Source organism: Heloderma suspectum, chromosome 4, assembly GCF_057233095.1.
Source record: "Heloderma suspectum isolate Gila_16-S chromosome 4, 16-S_ref, whole genome shotgun sequence".
In the NCBI taxonomy this organism is placed as follows: Eukaryota; Metazoa; Chordata; class Lepidosauria; order Squamata; family Helodermatidae; genus Heloderma; species Heloderma suspectum.
This window is the reverse complement of record NC_139461.1, coordinates 204,868,517-204,888,883: the sequence shown is the minus strand read 5'-3', so window position 1 is coordinate 204,888,883 and position 20,367 is coordinate 204,868,517. Positions and strand designations below refer to the sequence as shown.

General features: G+C 41.2%; 1 protein-coding gene across 26 annotated transcripts in view; it reads left to right on the top strand.

The window, feature by feature from the left end:
• The window catches only part of SPATA1 (spermatogenesis associated 1), a 41,777-nt gene extending 21,526 nt beyond the window's left edge, over positions 1–20,251 (top strand). For 5 of the 26 annotated variants that reach the window (XM_084852093.1, XM_084852091.1, XM_084852089.1 and 2 more), the window contains exons 10-13: positions 73–190; positions 6,925–7,103; positions 12,335–12,433; positions 14,940–15,147. In XM_084852093.1, coding sequence (XP_084708219.1) covers positions 73–190; positions 6,925–7,103; positions 12,335–12,433; positions 14,940–15,044 — 501 coding nt within the window. In that variant the 3' untranslated portion in view covers positions 15,045–15,147. Of the gene's footprint in view, positions 1–72; positions 191–2,474; positions 2,601–6,924; positions 7,104–12,334; positions 12,434–14,224; positions 14,317–14,939; positions 15,148–15,845 lie in introns of those variants that run through there. The other 21 variants (XM_084852078.1, XM_084852075.1, XM_084852077.1 and 18 more) reach the window with 10 other exon arrangements.
• Positions 20,252–20,367: the final 116 nt, after the last annotated feature.

Sequence of the window (20,367 nt, the reverse complement as noted above, 5' to 3'; positions counted from 1 at the left end):
ACTGATCTAACTAGTCTCTTCAGTTTCATGTATTCTAGGAATAACATTGACGCTCTTTTTATTTGGTCCTAGACTGATGAGAATAACCTAAATGACTATCCAAACCAATACCTTTCCCCTCCTACTCCACCTCTTCTGGCTCTGTCTGTAAACAGAGCTCAGGTTCCCAACAAAGTATTTCCAACAGAAGGTAAGTAAAGCTTTCCAAGAGTTTTGGTGGCTTTACATTTTTATTCAAAATTGAAATATGCAAAGCATGTGGTCACAACACTGTTAGAAAGGTTTGACTTGTAATTAAAAGTTGCATATGCTTATAGCAGCAGGGACACAGGGCTTTTGTTGCCCACCTATAAAGCAGGAGGCAAGGTTTGCTTAAAGGTAAATGGCCAGTGTATGCATTGCTTGAACATGACTGCAGAGCAGTCTCCATGATCAGGAAGCCTGTTAAGTGCAAGCTATAATCGCCAGCAAATTCCCAAATGCATTAATTCCAACAGTAGTAATGTCTGCATTTCCTCTGTCTGAGTGTTTTCTGAGAGAGGATAAATGGGGGTAATTCCATTTTTCCAGGATCAAAATAAATCTAGACAGCTACATCACATAGTAAGCATTGTGTTACATGCAGTATATGTAACCAACAAGTGGGACTTGCAACAAAATGTTACAGTGTGGAATGCTCCTCTTCAAGATTCCAGATACTCTATTCTATTTCTTCTCCTCCCCCAGTTTTCTGTCCCTTCCCATCAGTAGTTAGTCTGTGCCACTGAGTGTGCTCAGTCTTTATTGGGCTGTTTTGGGGTGCTTTTTCCTCTGAGGGTGTTTTTTTCTAAAAATGTTTTATCTGTCTACGAACCTTTGGCTTGCCCCAAGCTTGTTGATACCTCCCTCTTGTGTGTGAATGGTGCTGTTTTGGCTACATAAGGGATAGTACTCAGAGAGTTGACATCACTATCAAGGATTGGCACAATCTTCTTGGAACTTTTCTTGCACAACTTCCATCATTTTGGAAGGGATTATGCAGGAGAAGTTCCCAATAGTATCAATATTTTAGGGGGGGAAAGTGAATAAAGTAGGGACAGTAAGAGATGTATAAAATAATGTGTGCTGTGGAGAATTATTTTAGAATCTGCATCATCCAACAAAGCTGAATGGCAGGAGATTCAGGACAGATAAAAGGATGTACTTCTTCACACAGCGCATAGTTAAATTATGGCATTTGCTTCCACAGGAGTTAGAGGTGGCCACCAACTTGGACAGCTTTAATGGGAGATTAGATAAATTCATGGAGGATAAGGCTATCAAGGGCTAGTAGTCATGATGTTTACGTATTACTTCCAGTGTCAGAGGCAGTATGCCTCTCAATCCCAGGAGCTGGGAACACAGGGCAGTATCTAACAGGGCCTCTCCACTTCCACTGGTTCCATTGCACTTACAGGACCCACCGCTTATGCATCGGGGCTTTGGCACTTCTAAAAAATAACCCCAGCATGAAAGGAAATGCTTGTTTTTGGTTTGTGACAGGTCAGTGGAGCTGCTCTGCGGACCTATCATGTTCCAGAAATTAGTGTTTCTGGTTGTTTCAGGTTATTTTTAGAAATGCCAAAGCCCTGTTGCACGAGCAGTAGGTCCTGCAAGCACACAGGCACAATAGGATACTACTGGAGATAAATTCTATCTATCTATTCTAAATATCTATCTATTGTACTTATGGCCTGTTTGTGGGCTTCCCATTGGGGCATCTGGTTGGCCACTGGAAACAGAATGCTGGGCTAGATAGGCCTTTGGTCTGATCCAGCATGGGTCTTATGTTCTTATTCATCTCATGAGTTTAGGCATCATTTGAAGGTACTTTTCATGTTCCCAATCTTTGCTCACAGTATTAGCTACAGAGACACAGGCTGAAGATGGCATGCCTGCATGGGACCTTTCCCACTTCTCAGCACGGTGATTTAGTTCAAAACCAAAAGTATGGGAAGAAATCCTTGAGAAAATATTTTTTGATATGGTGAAGACTAGCCTTCCCCAACCTGGTGCCCTCCAGAAGTTTTGGACTACAATTTGCAGTATTTGTGACCATTGGCTGGGGCTCCTGGGAGTTGAAGTCCAAAACATCTGGAGGGCACCAGATAGGTTTTGTGCACCAGTACCACTCCTTCCCTGCATCAACTGTATATAGACCATATGCATGGATCCCAGGTGGCATGCAGGGATCAGATGCTCCTGATGAGCATACCCAAGAACTCCCCCCACGCACCCTCAAAAAGATGCAGGTGTTTTTTCATTGATTCATGTGTTGCATTTCTATGGCTGAGTACATTTTACTTAATTTTGTGCCATTGTTCTAAAGCCCACAAAAACTACCCAACCACAGAACTATATAGTTTTTTGGCTTTTGTTCTTGGAGGCACTGCAGACTGAAAATTATTTATGTCCAACTTTTAACCTTCACTAAATGTGGGGTTTCTTTCCCCCAGGAAGTGGGTTGAGTGTTCAGCTGCAACACACAAAGGCAGAAAGAAAGCACCTGGAAAAGACTAGAGAGGAACTGGTTAAAAAAGTGAAAGGCTTGCTTGAGCAGAACAAGCTCAGGAGATATTATGGTATGTTCTAGATGGTATGTCTGATATTGCCAATTGACCAACAACAAAAAATGGTTTTGCTTTTAGGTCAATTACCAGAAAAAACAAGAGGGAAAGCCTTTTTCTTCTTTAGTCATTTGTTTTAGTTGTGCATGTTAGGTGAATAGACAGCTTTTGCACTCGGCTCTGTCTCTGGACTTGCCCAAACCCATGAAACTGATATATTGACAAAGCATTGTTGTTGTTGTTCAGTCGTTCAGTCATGTCCGACTCTTCGTGACCCCATGGACCATAGCACGCCAGGCCTTCCTGTCCTGCGCTCTCTCCCGGAGCGTGCTCAAGTTCATATTCATTGCATCCGTGATGCTATCTAGCCATCTCATCCTCTGCCGTCCCCTTCTCCTTTTGCCTTCAGTCTTTCCCAGCATCAGGGTCTTTTCCAGGGAGTTTTCTCTTCGCATTAGGTGGCCAAAATATTGGAGCTTCAGCTTCAGTATCTGTCCTTCCAATGAGCACTCAGGGTTGATTTCCTTTAGGATGGACTGATTTGACCTCCTTGCAGTCCAGGGGACTCGTAAGAGTCTTCTCCAGCACCACAGTTCAAAAGCATCAATTCTTCGGCGCTCAGCCTTCCTTATAGTCCAGCTCTCACAGCCATACATTACTACTGGGAAAACCATAGCTTTGATTAGACGGACCTTTGTCGGCAAGGTGATGTCTCTGCTTCTTACTATGCTGTCTAGGTTGGCCATAGCTTTCCTCCCAAGGAGCAAGCGTCTTTTAATTTCATGGCTACAGTCACCGTCTGCGGTGATCTTGGAGCCCAAGAAAGTAAAATCTGTCACTGCTTCCATTTCTTCCCCTTCTATATGCCAGGAAGTGATGGGGCCAGATGCCATGATCTTCGTTTTTTTAATGTTGAGTTTCAAACCAGCTTTTGCACTCTCCTCTTTCACCCTCAACAAGAGGCTCTTTAGATCCTCTTCACTTTCTGCCATTAGGGTGGTATCGTCTGCATATCGGAGGTTGTTGATAATTCTCCCAGCAATCTTAATTCCGACCTCTGATTCATCCAACCCGGCATTTCTCATGATGTACTCTGCATATAAGTTAAATAAGCAGGGTGACAATATGCAGCCTTATCGTACTCCTTTCCCAATTTTGAACCAATCGGTTGTTCCATCTCTGGTTCTTACTGTTGCTTCTTGACCCTCGTACAGGTTTCTCAGGAGACAGGTAAGGTGGTCTGGTACTCCCATCACTTTCAGAATTTGCCACAGTTTGTTGTGATCCACACAATCAAAGGCTTTAGCGTAGTCAATGAAGCAGAAATAGACATTTTTCTGGAATTCTCTTGCTTTCTCCATGATGCAGCGAATGTTGGCGATTTGATCTCTAGTTCCTCTGCCTCTTCGAAACCCAGCTTGTACTTCCAGTAGTTCTCGGTTCGCATACTGCTGAAGCCTAGCTTGTAGGATTTTGAGCATCACCTTGCTGGCATGTGAAATGAGCGCAATTGTGCGGTAGTTTGAACACTCTTTGGCGTTGCCCTTCTTTGGAATTGGAATGTAAACTGACCTTTTCCAGTCTTGTGGCCACTGTTGAGTGTTCCAGATTTGTTGACATATTGAATGCAGCACTTTAACAGCATCATCTTTTAGGATTTTAAATAGTTCGGCTGGAATACTGTCATCTCCGCTAGCTTTGTTGTTACTAATGCTTCCTAAGGCCCACTTGACTTCACTCTCTAGGATGTCCGGCTCAAGTTCAGTGACCGCACTATCATGGCTATCAGGGACATTCAGATCTTTCCTGTATAGTTCTTCTGTGTATTCTTGCCACCTCTTCTTAATCTCATCTGCTTCGGTTAGGTCCCTGCCTTCTTTGTCCTTTATCATGCCTGTCTTTGCACAAAACGTTCCCTTGAGATCTCCAATTTTCTTGAAGAGATCTCTAGTCTTTCCCATTCTGTTGTTTTCCTCGATTTCTTTGCATTGTTCATTTAAGAAGGCCTTCTTGTCTCTCCTTGCTATTCTCTGGAACTCTGCGTTCAGTTGGGTATATCTTCCCCTTTCTCCCTTGCTTTTCGCTTCCCTTCTTTCGTGAGCTACTTGTAAAGCCTCATCAGACAGCCACTTTGCTTTCTTGCATTTCTTTTTCTTTGGGATGGATTTCGTTGCTGCCTCCTGAACAATGTTACGGACCTCCGTCCATAGTTCCTCAGGCACTCTGTCTATCAGGTCTAATCCCTGAAATCTATTCCTCACCTCCACTGTATATTCATCAGGGATATGATTTAGGTCATACCTGAACGGTTTAGTGGTTTTCCCAACGTTCTTCAATTTAAGCCGAAATTTTGCAAGAAGCAGCTCATGATCTGAGCCACAGTCAGCTCCAGGTCTTGTTTTTACTGACTGTATGGAGCTTCTCCATCTTTGGCTGCAAAGGACATAATCAATCTGATTTCGATATTGACCATCTGGTGACGTCCATGTGTAGAGTCGCCTCTTGTGCTGTTGGAAAAGAGTGTTTGCTATGATCAGCATGTTCTCTTGGCAAAACTCTATTAGCTTTTGTCCTGCTTCATTTTGTACACCAAGGCCATGCCTGCCTGTTATCCTGGTGATTTCTTGATTTCCTACTTTAGCATTCCAATCCCCTATGATGAAGAGGACATCTTTTTTTGGTGTTAGTTCTAGAAGGTGTTGTAGGTCTTCATAGAACCCATCAACCTCAGCTTCTTCGGCCTCAGTGGTTGGGGCATAGACTTGAATTACTGTGATGTTGAATGGTTTGCCTTGGATTCGTACTGAGATCATTCTATCATTTTTAAGATTGTACCCCAGTACTGCTTTTCCCACCCTTTTGTTGACTATGAGTGCTACTCCATTTCTTCTAAGGGATTCTTGCCCACAATAATAGATACGATGGTCACCTGAATTAAATTCGCCCATGCCTGTCCATTTTAGTTCGCTGATTCCCAAGATGTCGATGTTCAATCTTGCCATCTCATGTTTGACCACCTCCAGCTTACCTTGATTCATTGATCTGACATTCCAGGTTCCTAAACAATATTGTTCTTTACAGCATCGGATTTTCTTTTCACCACCAGACACATCCACAGCTGAGTGTCCTTTCGGGTTTGGCCCAGCCGCTTCACTCTTTCTGGCGCTACTTGGAAATTCCCTCTGCTCTTCCCCAGTAGCATATTGGACACCTTCCGACCTGAGGGGCTCATCTTCCGGCGTCATATCTTTTAGCCTTGTGAAACGTTCCATGGGGTTTTCTTGGCAAGAATACTGGAGTGGGTTGCCATTTCCTTCTCCAGTGGACCACATTTTGTCAGAACTCTCTGCCATGACCTGTCCGTCTTGGATGGCCCTGCACGGCATAGCTTATGGCTTCACTGAGTTACGCAAGCCCCTTCGCCACAACAAGGCAGTGATCCATGAAGGGATCCATGACAAAGCATAGCTACTTCATAAAAGTACAGCAGGGTCCAGGAGGAGTCAGAGAGCCAAACCCAATAGTTTCTGACAGGTCTAGGGCAGAGTTTAGTGGGTTTGACAGGTCCAGAACTGGGTAGAACCAAATTTGGGTGGTGGGGAGAAAGAAGGCTTTGTTTCTGCTTGGGCGTGGGAGGTGGGAACCTGAGAAGCTGGAGGTTAGCCTCTTCTGAGCCACTTCTAGTTCCTCCTCCCCCTCTCTTACAGTGTGCCTGCTTCAAAGACCGCCTTGGTTTTCATCGTTGCCAACTGGGGCATGCTGGGAGTTGTAGGATGTATTTCTGTCTAAATGTGCATAACATTGCACCCCTAAAGGTTTGCTTTGTGTGCTCCTCAGTTGACACTCCCTCCCCTTGCTTTTTCTTGCATCTCATCTTTGTTCAGAGGGGGTTCCACCCCTGCTTTGAAACTTTACCCTTTAGGACAGCCTTCCCCACAGTGGTGCCCTCCAGATGTTTTGGACTGTAACTCCCATAAGCCCAGCCAGCATGGCAAACTGAAGGATGATGGAAGCTGGAGGGAAGCCACTCTATTAGGAAGGCGACTTTAGGTTTTCAGTTTCCACATACTAGAGTGCACCTAATCTCTTTTAATGTGAAAGCTATGTAGTTTCACCCTGCATGGTGACTGAGAGCTATAAATTGTTTTCAAGACCTTTTTTTGTTTATATAATTGCAGACAAACATTGGTTACTTCTCTGATTTTTAGTCTGCAACCCTATACACACTTACCTAGAAGTAAACCCCACTGAAATGAATTAGACTTACTTCTGAATAGACATGAATAGCATTATACTGCCAGTATATTACATTAATTCATCCTCTTGTTTTCTTGTGCAGCCCGAGATTTCTGGAAAAAGAAATATTTTGAAGTGAAGAAAATCACATTTTCCTTGGAGGAAGTTTTAAATAAACTACGGGAAGATTGCGAACTTCACTACCAGAAATTATTGATGCAACTACAAGCTAGGGATATCAGCAAAAAAAGAAATAATTTAGCACACATCACCAGTTCAAAGGTAATGTTGTTTGTTCAATTTTAGCTTCTCTGTCCATAAAATCTAAACTGCTTCATACAATGTAGCCAGATAAGTACTCTTCAGATTTGATAGTAATGATCATTGAAGAGATCAATATAACTACAAAATATCCTTCACTAATATGGCATGATTCAAACCTCTCTAACTTAAATTGAATTAGTATTTTTATATATATCCAAGAGGTTCTTCTCCCTGATAGAGCACACTTATCTGGAAAACTAGTATCAGTCTGTTTTTCTTTTGCATGGAAAAAGATGCCCATGCATAAAACTTCCAGGCTATAATCCTAAACATCTACTTAGGTGGAAGTTCCTATATTGTATGTAAGCAATGCATTTAGGAGCAGGGTGTCTGAATGAGAAGAGAATAAAAATCGATAGTGACCCACTCACACTTGGAAACCAATACTATAATCACAATTCAAGTAATACAAAAAATGGAAGTCAGAAGAACCAAACAAAATAAAAATGAAGGTCTGTTGTTACAATGTGCTGCATTTGTTGACCTAACAAAGTGATAGCAGAACTTTGTTTTTTCTAGATTATATCTGCATAATGGCTCTGTTGCTTTTCTTACAGTATGGGCAGTGAATAAAATAAATATTTTATCCACAAATCTTAATGCAATGGGGTGTTTTACAGAACAGAAATCATGATGAGTTCACATACTATTACCCTAGTCTAAAGTAACATTGAAATAATGTCCCTACAATGTCAGTGAAATATAATGTAATGGTGTGTGACATTACAGGAGTTCACTGATATGTTCCATCCTAAGCACACGTGGAAAGCAACAATATGTTTTATGACACTTTAGACAGTTTGGAACAGATTGTCTACTACCAATATATAGTATAGTATAGTATAGTATAGTATAGTATAGTATAGTATAGTATAGTATGTGTGTGTGTATTTATATATAATTTAAAGGACAGTTTTTCATTCATGTATTAGAGATGGTTTTTTTTACTATGATTGGCTACTACCTTGTGCAAGAGTAATTTTACTGAAGCTGCGAGAAAGCTCCAGAATTAGTGGGTTCCTGCCAAAATTCCTCAGCTATAGAAGTTTTCCAAACAGGGATCAACGCAGGCACAGAGCCTGTATCTGTGATGCACAGAGAACACAAGGAACAAAGAATGTCGGAAGCTGCAATCGTGAAATCAGTGAGATTTTACATAAACACACATAGGATTAAGCTGTACACAAACTATAGTTAATTTAGATATATAATGTATTCACTATATTTACATTCTAATTATGATTTAACATTAAGAGATTGAAATAGTATCATAACATTTATATGTATTAAAGAGAAACATGCACAATGATGCAAACCAAAGTAATAGCTTTAGAAACAGGAATGATGGAAAGATTCTACAGGCTCTTTCCCCTCATTTTGAATTAGCATGATGTTGCTAGACATATTGCTTTGTTCATGTGTATATTATATTACTTGATATGCCTAAGATCCTTTTTCCACTGGCACAACAATAGGGATGGTGGAGAATTCTGCCACGGACTCCAATGAGGCCAGATTCTTTAGAAGAATCTTTAGAAGAAGGACCACCCCCCCCCCCCCGGAGTCCGTGGCGGAACAGAAGACTTACCCCCGCCTTTGTGCGGAATCCTCTTCAGCCGGATTCTCCGGCTCTGGATTGCCAGCGATATGGCTGCCATGCGTATCACTGGGTGAAGGGGACTGACTGCGGACACAAATGGTGTCCAGGACCCCATTTGCGTCTGCAGTCAGTCAAGTCCCCTTCAGCCAGCGATAAGGCATGGCGGCCGTATCGCTGGCACTTTGGAGCCAGCCGGCGGCTCCACAGAATCACCTCGGAGCAGAGCCAGCCAGCAAGGATTCTGGGGGGAGGAACGGATCGCCTCCCCCCCCCCCCGCGGACCCTCGCTGGACTGGCAGGTAGGGGATTCGTATATCCCTACACAACAATGAAGTTCATGAGACTAAAGTTTAAAAATTAATTATAGGCCCCTTCCAATCCTACTATTCTATGATTCTATGAAATCCTTCCCATATGTATTATGCCCTGCAGATATTGAGACAGTTCTGCTAATTAGTCTGAGAATAAAACAAACTGTTTTGTGTCTCATCTTTTCTAATATAGCAAATGTTCTCCTCTGCACATTTTTGAGTTATCTTCCTGTTAAGCCACATTTTCATATTCCCTCTCTATCTATCTATCTATCTATCTATCTATCTATCTACCTACCTATCTATCTATCATCCATCCATCCATCCATCTATCTATCTATCTATCTATCTATCTATCTATCTATCTATCTATCTATCTATCTATCCTTCTATCCTGCCTGCCTGCCTGCCTGCCTTTTTCCCTCCATAAGGAACCCAAGGTGGTGTAAATAATCCTCCTCTCCATTTTAGCCTCACAACAACAACCCTGTGAGGTAGGTTGGGCTGAGTCTGTGACTGGCCCAAAGTCACCCAGTGAGCGTCCATGGCCGAATGGGGACTAGAACCTGGATCTCCTGGCTCCCAATTATAAGACATTGTTTCTTTCTTCTGATCACCAAGTGCTTACAGCAGGTATTAAACAACTTCTTTGTGGTCTCTGTTCAGTCCCATAATTGGGTTCTGCATCTGCGCAGAGCAGCTTCAGAACATTCTAGATTATTAGTGGAGGATCTTATGTTTCTTCCCTCAGGTAGAGAAGTGAGATTCTCTGAGCACACTCTGAGGGGAGAAGTAAGTGCATTCTTGCTCACTTCTTCAGACCACTACAGGAACAGTATTATTGAGATATTTCATGTTGAGTTTCTAACAGAACTTCCTATATTCCTAGTTAGTGAGGGTTGATTTTTCTTCTCTACTATTCTAATTAGCTTTTCTGTGTTAGTTCCCTTCTCGCATTTGCTGCACACCTGTAGTGTTGCAAGTTTCCCTTAAAAAGTGCAGTAGCTGTGGTGAGAAGTCCCCACCCCCCCTTAGACATCATCCATGGCAATTGTCTCTTATACTTGTGTGAAGGCAATCAGGTAGGTCACTGTAGTCATTACCCGAAATTTGGGAAACAGCCACAGGGTGGGAGATACTAAATACACATCACCCTCAGAAGACCTTCATTAGGGGAGGGGCTATAGCTCAGTGGTAGAGTACATGCTTTGCATGCAGAAAGTCCCAGGTTTAATCTCCACTTCCTCCAGGTAGGGCTAGGAAAGAATCCTGCTTGAAATCCGGGAGTGCTGCTGCCAGTCAGTGTTCTCAATACTGGGCGAAATGGAGCAATGGTCTCACTCAGTATAAGGCATCTTCCTATGTTCCTATCTCTATCCTGATCAAGTTTTGTGAATGGGCAGAGATCCCTTGGGTGTGAGGCAGAACAGGTGCTGTGGATGACCTGTTACCCAATTGATCTCATCTGAAATGAGTAATCCAGTGGCCTTTCTGATGCTCCTGGTGCTACTAAAATAGTTACCATTGGAGCAACACATTTTGTACTCCTACATCCCATAGACTGGAAAATATGTATAAGAGATGGGTATGCATTTGTATTTTATTTCAATAAAACATTTTTTTAATTTTCATAAGAATAAATCAGATACATACTGCAAATACACTTGAGAGAAAACAACAAAAGGGGGAAGTCCATATCAGTCTCTTATAATATGAAGAAATTAGCACTCATTATACAGCATTATTTATATATCCTAACTCAAAATCCAAGAATATCCTTGAATATATTCTGATTGAAATTAGTATTCTAGAAACAGACATATTCCAACTTAAAACAGACACTGATACTATTTGCTTCTTCCCTATTATCTCTAAATCTAACAAGGTGTATTAGTTTCACCACATTTGGTGTGTTCTACACTCTTTACAGCCATTTTAGTTGTTTACCTTGTAATTTACAACCTCAGTCCAGACTGTGATAATCAAAATTATTTTTACTTAATTTGAATGGAGTCAGATGTCACTACAAAGCATTTTTAAATGGTTTCCCCTTAAAGCAGTTCTGTACAACATTTACAAAAATTGCTTCCCATTTTTGTCCATTAGTTGGTTTCATCCCCAGAAAAAAGATTCCATTTACTTTGTAGCTTCTGAACTTTCTCCCTTTAATTTCCTCTGCTATGAGCCATATATGTAGGCTGTGATTTTCTGTTTGAACTCTTTGGTGACAGAGCATTCATAAGGGGAGAAACAACCCTATTTGGCAATACTGAGGGGCAAAAGCTCAGTCATGGACCTAAAGTTTTATTTGCTGCTGCCCTTGCCTTGCAGTTCTCTAACTACTTTGCAAGGTGAGATGCCACTATGTTCTTTGGGAGGGAATCTCCCTTTCTTTGATATCCTGCTGGAAAAGAAGTATATGACAAACATGAAGTATAAAGATATTCCTTTACCTCAGAGATGAGGAACTTCTGTCCCCCAAGCTTCTTCTGCTGTTATCTCCAATCAGTGATCAGAGATAAGAGGGTACTTCAAGGTATTTAAACATTAAATTGCCCTGGCAATTGAGAGTTGCCCTGGGACTGGTAAGCAGAAGAGAAGCACGCTCTCGCTTCTGCCATGGGATCAAGAGCCACTGGGAGGCTGCACCCTCTACTTTCCAGTAATAACATCGAAGTGTGGGAGGTGGGGGTGTTGTGTGACCAACCTGGCCCATCAGTCAGCCCAAGAAGGAGCAGTTACAGGGATCTTGCTTCCCCCTCCCTGCCAGAAAGCATGCTCAAGCTCCAACTGCCCTCAGACTGCATAAGTCAGGGGAAAGAATGCTCTGCACCCATCCATTGGCTAAATAGCCACCAATTGCTATTCAAGCAAGAACACCAGGAATTGCATTTAAATGCCCACTTATAGCTCACCACCTTGTTCTGACCTTGAAAAACTGATGTCCCTCCTGTTCCTTTTCGCCCCACCCCCTTTGCCTTGTGTGTCTTTTAGTTTGTGAGCTTGATGTCAGAGCCTCCTTTTTTTTTTTTTTTTTTTTTGACTGATGAGCCATTTGGGGAATCAATAATTGTCTGAAAATCAAGAATAAAATAAAATAAATACCCTGCATGCAACTAAACTGGTTTGTATACCTGAAAGTTGTTGCACTGGGGCTTACTTCTCAGTTTACCTCCCACAAACTACCAATTTATATATAGATGTAGATACAGTGTGTGTGTGTGTGTGATTATAATTATATAAAAATACAGTCTGAATAATGCCTTTCTTTGTTATAGAATAATAAAATAATCCAGATCACAACTCTGCAGCGTGAAATTGACCATCTAAGGAGAAAGCTAGATAATGCAAAAATGAAGCTTGTCATAGAAATTAAGGTATAACACTAATGTAGCTGGTTTGCTTGATATCCAAGTGAAGCCTGTAAAAATGCATACATAGATTATATCCAGAATGCCCTTTAGTAGCCCAAGCGGTGGAGGCTGGCAGCTCTGATTTTGGTGGGGCTGTGAATCCACTCTGGGTTTCAATCAAAACCAGCCAGAACTCTAAAGATGCTATCGAGGGGGTTAAAACTAGTTTGTGGGTAGGCTTCAGCACCTTGGAAAGCTCATTTAGAGTTCTGGCGGGTTCTGACTGAAACCCAGAATGGATTCACAGCCCTACCAAAATCAGAGCCACCAGCCTCCACTGAGCCAAAGTATTAGAGAGTTGGAGATCAAGGGGAAGATGTGCTCTTGCTTTTCAGTCATTTTGGTTCCCTAGGCATATTCAGAGTCCAAATCACAGGAGAGCTGAGGACTGGAGCGCACACTCCTATTTTGAGTCAGCAGCTTTCCATTGCTTTGGCTTTCTTAAGCACATGCTCTCATTTGGGATCTGGTTCAGCAAACTATTGGACTCTGAATGTGGATATGTGCACCCTTTGGCTCCATAGCACCAGTTTTCCTGCAGGTGGCAGTCACTGCTCCACTCTGAATACTTTGTTCTAGGTCTCGGCAGGATAGGAAAGCTTTCAGCAAATCTGTGTTCTTTAGTTAGGGACCTGAATGATAGTATTGTTGCAGCAGTAAATACCCTACATCATTACACATAAGCCAGCAATTTATCTTTTCATGATACAGTCCAATTAGACCTACATATATTTTTGAAATATAAATATCACTTAAAAAAAAATGCAATTTTGTTAGTAGATTAGGATGTAATGTTTAGCTGCCATATTTTGCAGTTCTTCTACACTTGGGATGCAATCTTATACATAGTTACCTGGGAATAAGTTCCAATGAACTCAATGTCACTTGCTTATAAGTAGATATGTATAGGATTGCACTGTTAAATTTCTGAAAAGGCTAAAGAAAAAAAAACTTGTAAAGAGGAGAAGTAAACATTAGAAGGTGAAGTTGTGGCATGGAGTTTTAGGAGAGACAGTGGAGCAAATTCATTCCTAGCTATTGTCAATGTACTTAAAACTATCAATCTTATTAAACTTCTATCAGTAGACAAGATTGCAAAGTTAGCTTCTCCTCTGTTAAATGTTTGTTCCCAGCTCCTTTACACTGAATGGAAAGGTCATGTAGAGCAATTTCAACAGTATAACCCTCACACAGAGGCTGCCAAAAATTGCTTATGTGTGTCAGTGCTCCACATGGCAACTGTAACATTTAAAAGCCTCTTGCTGTGTTGACCAGCCCTTTCATACTTTGCATCACTGTACCAGCTGAACTGCTCTGCAGATGCTGCACATCAATATAGTCCAGTGCACGAGGCTTTGAACATTGCACCTGCTATATCGGGCACCAACATGACAAGTGCTTTCCAACAGCTTCCATGTGTGGCTACCTAAATGATCCCTCAGCCTTCCTTTCAGAAGGATTTTGATGTCCCCCGGAAAGTCCTGATGATAAAATGCTGCATCTAGGGATGGGTGCAGGTTTCCTCACTCACCTTAGCCTGACAGGGCTAATGGAAAGTGCACAGCAAGAGTCACTTCATAAAGGAAGTCCTTTTCCCCTGGGTTTCAAATTGGAAAGCTAGACCTACCACCTGCAGAGTGCCAGAAACAAAGGGATTGAGGGTAGCCAATGCAGTAACAACACCTCTCTCGTGTGTATATGGCAGGCTCAAAGCATACCAGATATCTTTCGACGTCCATTAAAAATCTCTTACAGATATACCCATAGGCCAGTAATTTTGCAAATGTGTTCTGGGGAATCCAGAGGTACCTTGGAAGTTCATCATGGGTTCCTCCTCCTCCTCCATGGTAAGACCCGTAATAGTGAACAAGGCAACTTATTCACCATTAATTATCTTCCCATGTAAACCCAGTCCTATAACCTTTAAATGGGACCCTTCCAAATTAGCATGCACAGTCAAAATGGATTGTACTAATGTGACTTAGATCAGAAGCAAAAACTCACATGGGTGCTACTTTTCCTTCAAATCCCTCCTCAAAAGCTATTTTTGCCTTGAGCACAGGGTCCTGCTTTGCTTACGTGACTTAAAGTGTGTTGTGCATTTATGCTACTGTCTAAATAATGCCAGTAATAGCGGTGGTGATGATGATACATATTTCCATAGCCAGAAAAACTGCAGGAATAGAAAACAGTTTCCAAAATGCAGCACTTTCAGATCTGCAATACAATCTGTGATGTTTCTTCAGCCAATTTCCCACTGGCATTAGTGAAAATATGATGTAATATCTTCATTAGGGATGCCATTACTAGGGGCATTAATATGCTAAGTGCTTCATGGTATAACTGGTTAGGCTCAAAAGATAAAACGCCAAGATTGGGTTTATTAATCCACATAAATGTTGAATCGTATCTCTAAAAATAAACCAAAGGTTGTAACTTATTTCTTTCGTAATCTCTGGATCTTTTCTAGATGAGAAAACAGGCAACTTCTGATTTACGAGCACTGAAAGCAGAACTGGCACACAAGAAGGTTCAGTCTTCCTTAATACTCCAGTCTGAAAAACAAGTACCTTAGCTGACTCCCATTTATGAGATTCTTCACTGTGTATTTGTATAGCTGTTCACAGATCTTCCTTCCTTTAGTTGTAATTTGTTTAAATATACCAGAGATTTTGTAAGTATTGAAACATGGCTGTTGGGGAAAAATAATTCATCACCAAACTAATCTATAATTCTACTGCTGATGTAACATGGCATTATCACCCACCCCAGCAAAAGTCAGCTGGGAAGGGAAAATCCCACTTGCACACACTAACACCACTGTTTAGGGAGGAGAAAGACTCACTATCAGAACATTGAAGTGCTCACAGCTCTAGTTATCTATTTCTGGATGGTGAAGAGACACCTGGATTGACTGAGTCCCTCCCCCCACCTTCATCTGACTAACAAGCTGTCAGAAATTTCACTCTCACAATGCATATCACCTCTTGGGCATGGCAGATTTCTGCATGTGCAACAGTTATTTGTTATGGCTGTAATATCCTTGGATTAGGAAGAAAAAACATTTATAAGAAACCTGAAGATAGAAGGCCAAGAGCTATTAGTAAATGTCCTCACTTTTGGAACTTATTTTAAATCTATGTGTAAGGAGCATGGTTTTGCTAATTATAAGTATATCATCCGTTCTTAAAACACACTTGTAAGTCACATCTAAATCATTCAATCTTGCTTCCATATACACTGTGGTTACAGCCTGAATCAACTACCTTAATTTTAAAAACCTTCTGCTTTTTACAAACTGCTCAGTATTCATATTATTGTGCAAAAAGGGGAAATAATACCAATATCTGCATTTTCTATTTGTTTCCTGGTGTAGCTGCATGAACAAGCAGAACTATTCAAATGGTGTGAGCTGGGGTGGGGTGAACTGGAACAAAGAGGAACAAATCATTTCCCTCACCTGCATCTTTGTTTTTCATGCCACGAGTTGCCCATTTAAAGCTTCCTTTGAGCATGTTGTATTATCCCTGCAACATGAGGGATGGAGGAAAGCTTCTACATCTTTGATGAATAGCTGAAGCAAAGCTCTCCATATTGCTTTCTGAGAGCCACATTTGGACTACTCTCCCCCCACAGCCCAGCAATTCTAGTGTAAAAGAAAGGCACCAGAGTCAAAAGGTACAAAAAAATCTTATCTCCCTTTTTAAAGCCCTAGGTTCTCATTGATATTGAGATATCGTATAAGAAACATTCTTAGTGAAGTCTGTTACTAGCTGTTGGGGACAGGTGAAGAATGCGAGAAGCAGCTCATACCCTTGCCCCTCGGCCTCAAATATATGGTGGTTCTTGTTAACAAGTATATATTTTTTCTGTAGAAGATGGAAAACAGGATGCCATTCACATCATGACAGTTCTAAATATGATGGCTGTGGGATTTCCTATAAAAACAGTGGACCTATTCCTTAGAGAATGAGTTTCTGAAATGTAGATGCCTCATCTGTGGTAAACCTTGGCAAGCCCTTCCTGCAAACTCTTTCAGCTTGAAAGCCAAACAGTAAATCTTGCCATTCATTAATATACTAGATGGTAATGTGGTGTACCTGGAAAGCTGACAAGGAGGTATTAATTACTTCAGGCAAGAGAAGATGTGAAATATAAAAGACGATATTAAAATTCTACAAGTTCCAAAGAGGTATCGCTAATTTCATCTTGTCAGGTCTTCTGTGACTTTCAAAGCTACTCAAGAGGTAGGAATTCAGGCAACAACTGAGACTTTTTCCATCACTGCATCTCCATGCTAGGAAAGGCATCACTGGATGAATTTCTGGCTGCTATACAGCTATTAAAGGTACAGGAGGCCTGTGAAAAAGAAAAAAGGGAAACACCTCTACATCTGAAACAACAAAGAATCTTGTGGCACCTTAAAGACTAACAAATTTATTCTGGCATAAGTTTTCATGGACACTGTCCACTTCATCAGATGCATGAAGTATTAACCTCAAATTGGCAGATTTATATACACATGCTGGGTGTGGGGAGGGAGATGTAAACTGTTGTCACAGGAGATTGAAATGAAAAACATACAGACAGTGCTAATTACCTTAAGAGAGAGGAGGGTTCCTCTGGCTGCCCATCCAGCCCTCAGAGGCTTTGGGTCATCCGGGGAGCTTTGTCCCGTCCCTACCAGGGGCTCTGTAAAGAGCCAAGGAGAGGAATCCACTTCTTATCTCCAATCACATATAACCATGGGATTGAGGAGATGGCAGCTTCACTTGCAGTGTGGGCCTTCTCCAATGGGAGAAGAACCCCATGCAGCTGGATCCCCTTGGCCAAGTCCAGAGGATCATCTAGTCAACACACCCACAGGGGCTAAATGACATAAAGGGGAGTAGTCCCATCTCCTGGAGGGCTTTGTGTGGGCCATCTGGCTCCCCTGTCCCATTCTGGTTGCCCAGCCCTGCCTTAAAAGTTACCATTCACAAAATGTTGTTGGCTGATAATACAGGCATCATTGCAAAGGTAAGCCAATTAACATATGTAGTGTGATTAAGAAAAACCCTTTGTCCTTATTCAAATCACAGGAAATAGAGCTGAATCTCCTGATGAATTGCACTTCAGCAATTCATCTCTAGTATTGTAAAATGTCTTTAAATCCTTTCAGCAAGAAAAGATAGAGATTCACTCTACTCCGATTTCATGATTTATTTCATATGCCAGATTTAGTCTGTTGCATCTACACCACTGTTCTCAGCCCTCAAAGTTTGTTTTTGTTTTTAAACTAGAAGTTGGCTATTAATTTCTATTGAAAGGTTTAAAATTAAAGGTTGGTTCAAATGTGTATTGATTTCTTGATGACTGCAGCTTTAATAATTTGCATGGGGGGGTAGCCTTCCTGTAGGAGGTCGGGGTGTGTGTGGTGTGTGAAGGCAGCCAAAATAGTGTTTTCTGTCCTTTAAAGAATTTAAATAGGGGAGATCTGTGCTTCATCGCTGGATAGGCGAAATGCACTGTCTTCAAAGTAGGGCTGTGCACAGACCCGCCAGCCAGCTTTGGAGGCTGATTCAGAGCTTCAGATTCAGCCCTGATCCGGTTCAGACCACCTCGGACCCAATCCGACCCATTTCGGATTCCGGAACTGAAGCAAGATTTGGAAAACTGAATTATATGGATTTTACATTTTCCCACTGACTTGCACTGGAAAACAGAAACACCCATAACTGTTTTAGTTTTTAAGATAAATACATGGAGACCTGGCAGCCCCTATGGAGGTGATTGAACCTGCCAAATTTCAGGCAGTTGGGTCCAGTGGCTTTTGTGCTAGCCATACATAAAGTTTCCTTTTCTCAAAAACAAAAACAAAAGGTTAAAAAAAAAAAACCTGTCAAGCCACACAGGCGATTAGAGATCCTAACTAGAAGGTGTTTAAGGTGAGAATTAGGTAGTCACTATCCCAAATCTCTGGTGTAGGTTTTTTTGAAATGCAACCCCTCCCCCTTAGTACTTTCCTTTTGTCTGTCCTGAATCTGCCACTATTCAGCTTCACTGGATGACCTGAGGATCTTTTCATTAAAAGAAGAAAAATATGTGTATTGTGTGTAGTGCTTTGCCCCACGGTATATATTGGACTGTGTATGTACTGCTTTGGGCGCACACTGTTTGCTTGTGCACAATAATGCCTTTGCTGTACTCACACAGCACACACAAGACCCAAAGAAAAGAAGATACAGAAAGAAAAAACTATCTACACAAGCTAAGGGTTGGGGGGAAGGAAAATAACACTAACACTATCTAAAGCCTAACAGAAATGGGATTTTTTTTATATGAATATGTAGGTGAAGAGCTGAAAAATGGGAAGGGATGGAATAGTAATTGAGAAGGGGGGAGCCAAAGAACAAGCAGTCAACAAAGCAAGGAAACAAACTGAAGCCTAACAACCAGAAAATATATGGTGTGTGGGGGGGTAATTTTGTTTTTTTAAGAATCTAGAAGAAGGATTTAAGTGAAAGGGAAGACTAAGAAATTTAAGGGGCCTTAAACAATATAGAAGAAGGATTTAAGGGACAGGGAAGACTAAGAAATGGAATTGAGAAGGGCTGGGTAGTTAGCGGGAACTGCTGCACTAGCACAATTCAGTTATAAAGTACTCTCCTACCAAGTCTCATACTGGGGAACAAAAGCAGAATCCCCTGTTATATACAATCCCTCCTCTACCACTGTGACTGGAGACTGCTGAGTTAAAAGTTCAGCCCTATTGGCAGCCAGAGATGTCACTTGCCAAGGCTCAGCCCCCTCCCAACTCCTCCCCCTTCCTAATCTTAAACAAATCGTTACATTTCCCAGACAGGCTGCCTGGCCTTCAGAATCTTGGAGATTTGTCTGAAGCGATCTGACTCGATCCAACCCACTTTGGACCAATCCAGATCAAATTGAGATCTGGTCTGATTCAGTCCAAATCACCCTGCTTTGGTTTAGAATTTGGAAATGAAGTGGTGCACAGCCCTACTTCAAAGAATTAAACTAACAAAGAAACCAAAAATGCTAAATATGTTTTAAAAGTGAGTGATAGAGAGACACTCAGCCTATAAAGAACAGTGTAATCAATGTGCATATTTTACACAGTCAAATTATTTTCTGTTATAGCAGAAAATTATAACACAAAGATATTCTGATATCTCCTTCTACTAATCATCCATCCATCATCATCATCTAGTCAGTGCGTTATGAGAATCCTGTTTTGCTACTTGAATGGCTCAAGTGGTACTTTGAGAAGAACGCTTGAAATCATTTTTGGAAAACATGAGAAACATACATTCAAAATTTTCAACTGATTTGATCAAAAAAAGTCTAAAAATAACACAACTACACAAATCTGATAGTAATTTTTCCATTCCACAATTTCTAGTGGTTAATAAAACACAGCCCTAATAAAACACAGCCCAGCAGACCCAATGCACTGAATTATGTACGTTGAACTAGGCTATGGAAACCAGTTTTTCTTCACTTCCCATGAAAATAATAGATCTTTCAGTTCTTTTGACTGCAGGAAAGTGTGCATTATTTTCTTATGTGTATCTTGGTATTGCATTGTATTTACACTAATCAGAATATCTCTGAATTCTGCTTTCATAAGATATATACTTTAAGACAAGTGATAAGCTTCAATTGAAATTATAAAACTTTTATTTCCATGTGTTATTTTAAATTATATTTTTATCCCACCTGTTTCCAATGGAACTCAAGATGACATGCAGAGGCTTATTGTCACTTTTTTGTCTTATAGAGAAATAAATAAGTAACAGTCAGAATACATTAGGACAACATCCTCTCTTATCTGAAAACAAAGCTGTGAGAGAAGGGTGAAATGAATTTCAGCTACATTCCGAAGCTTTTTTCTGCCC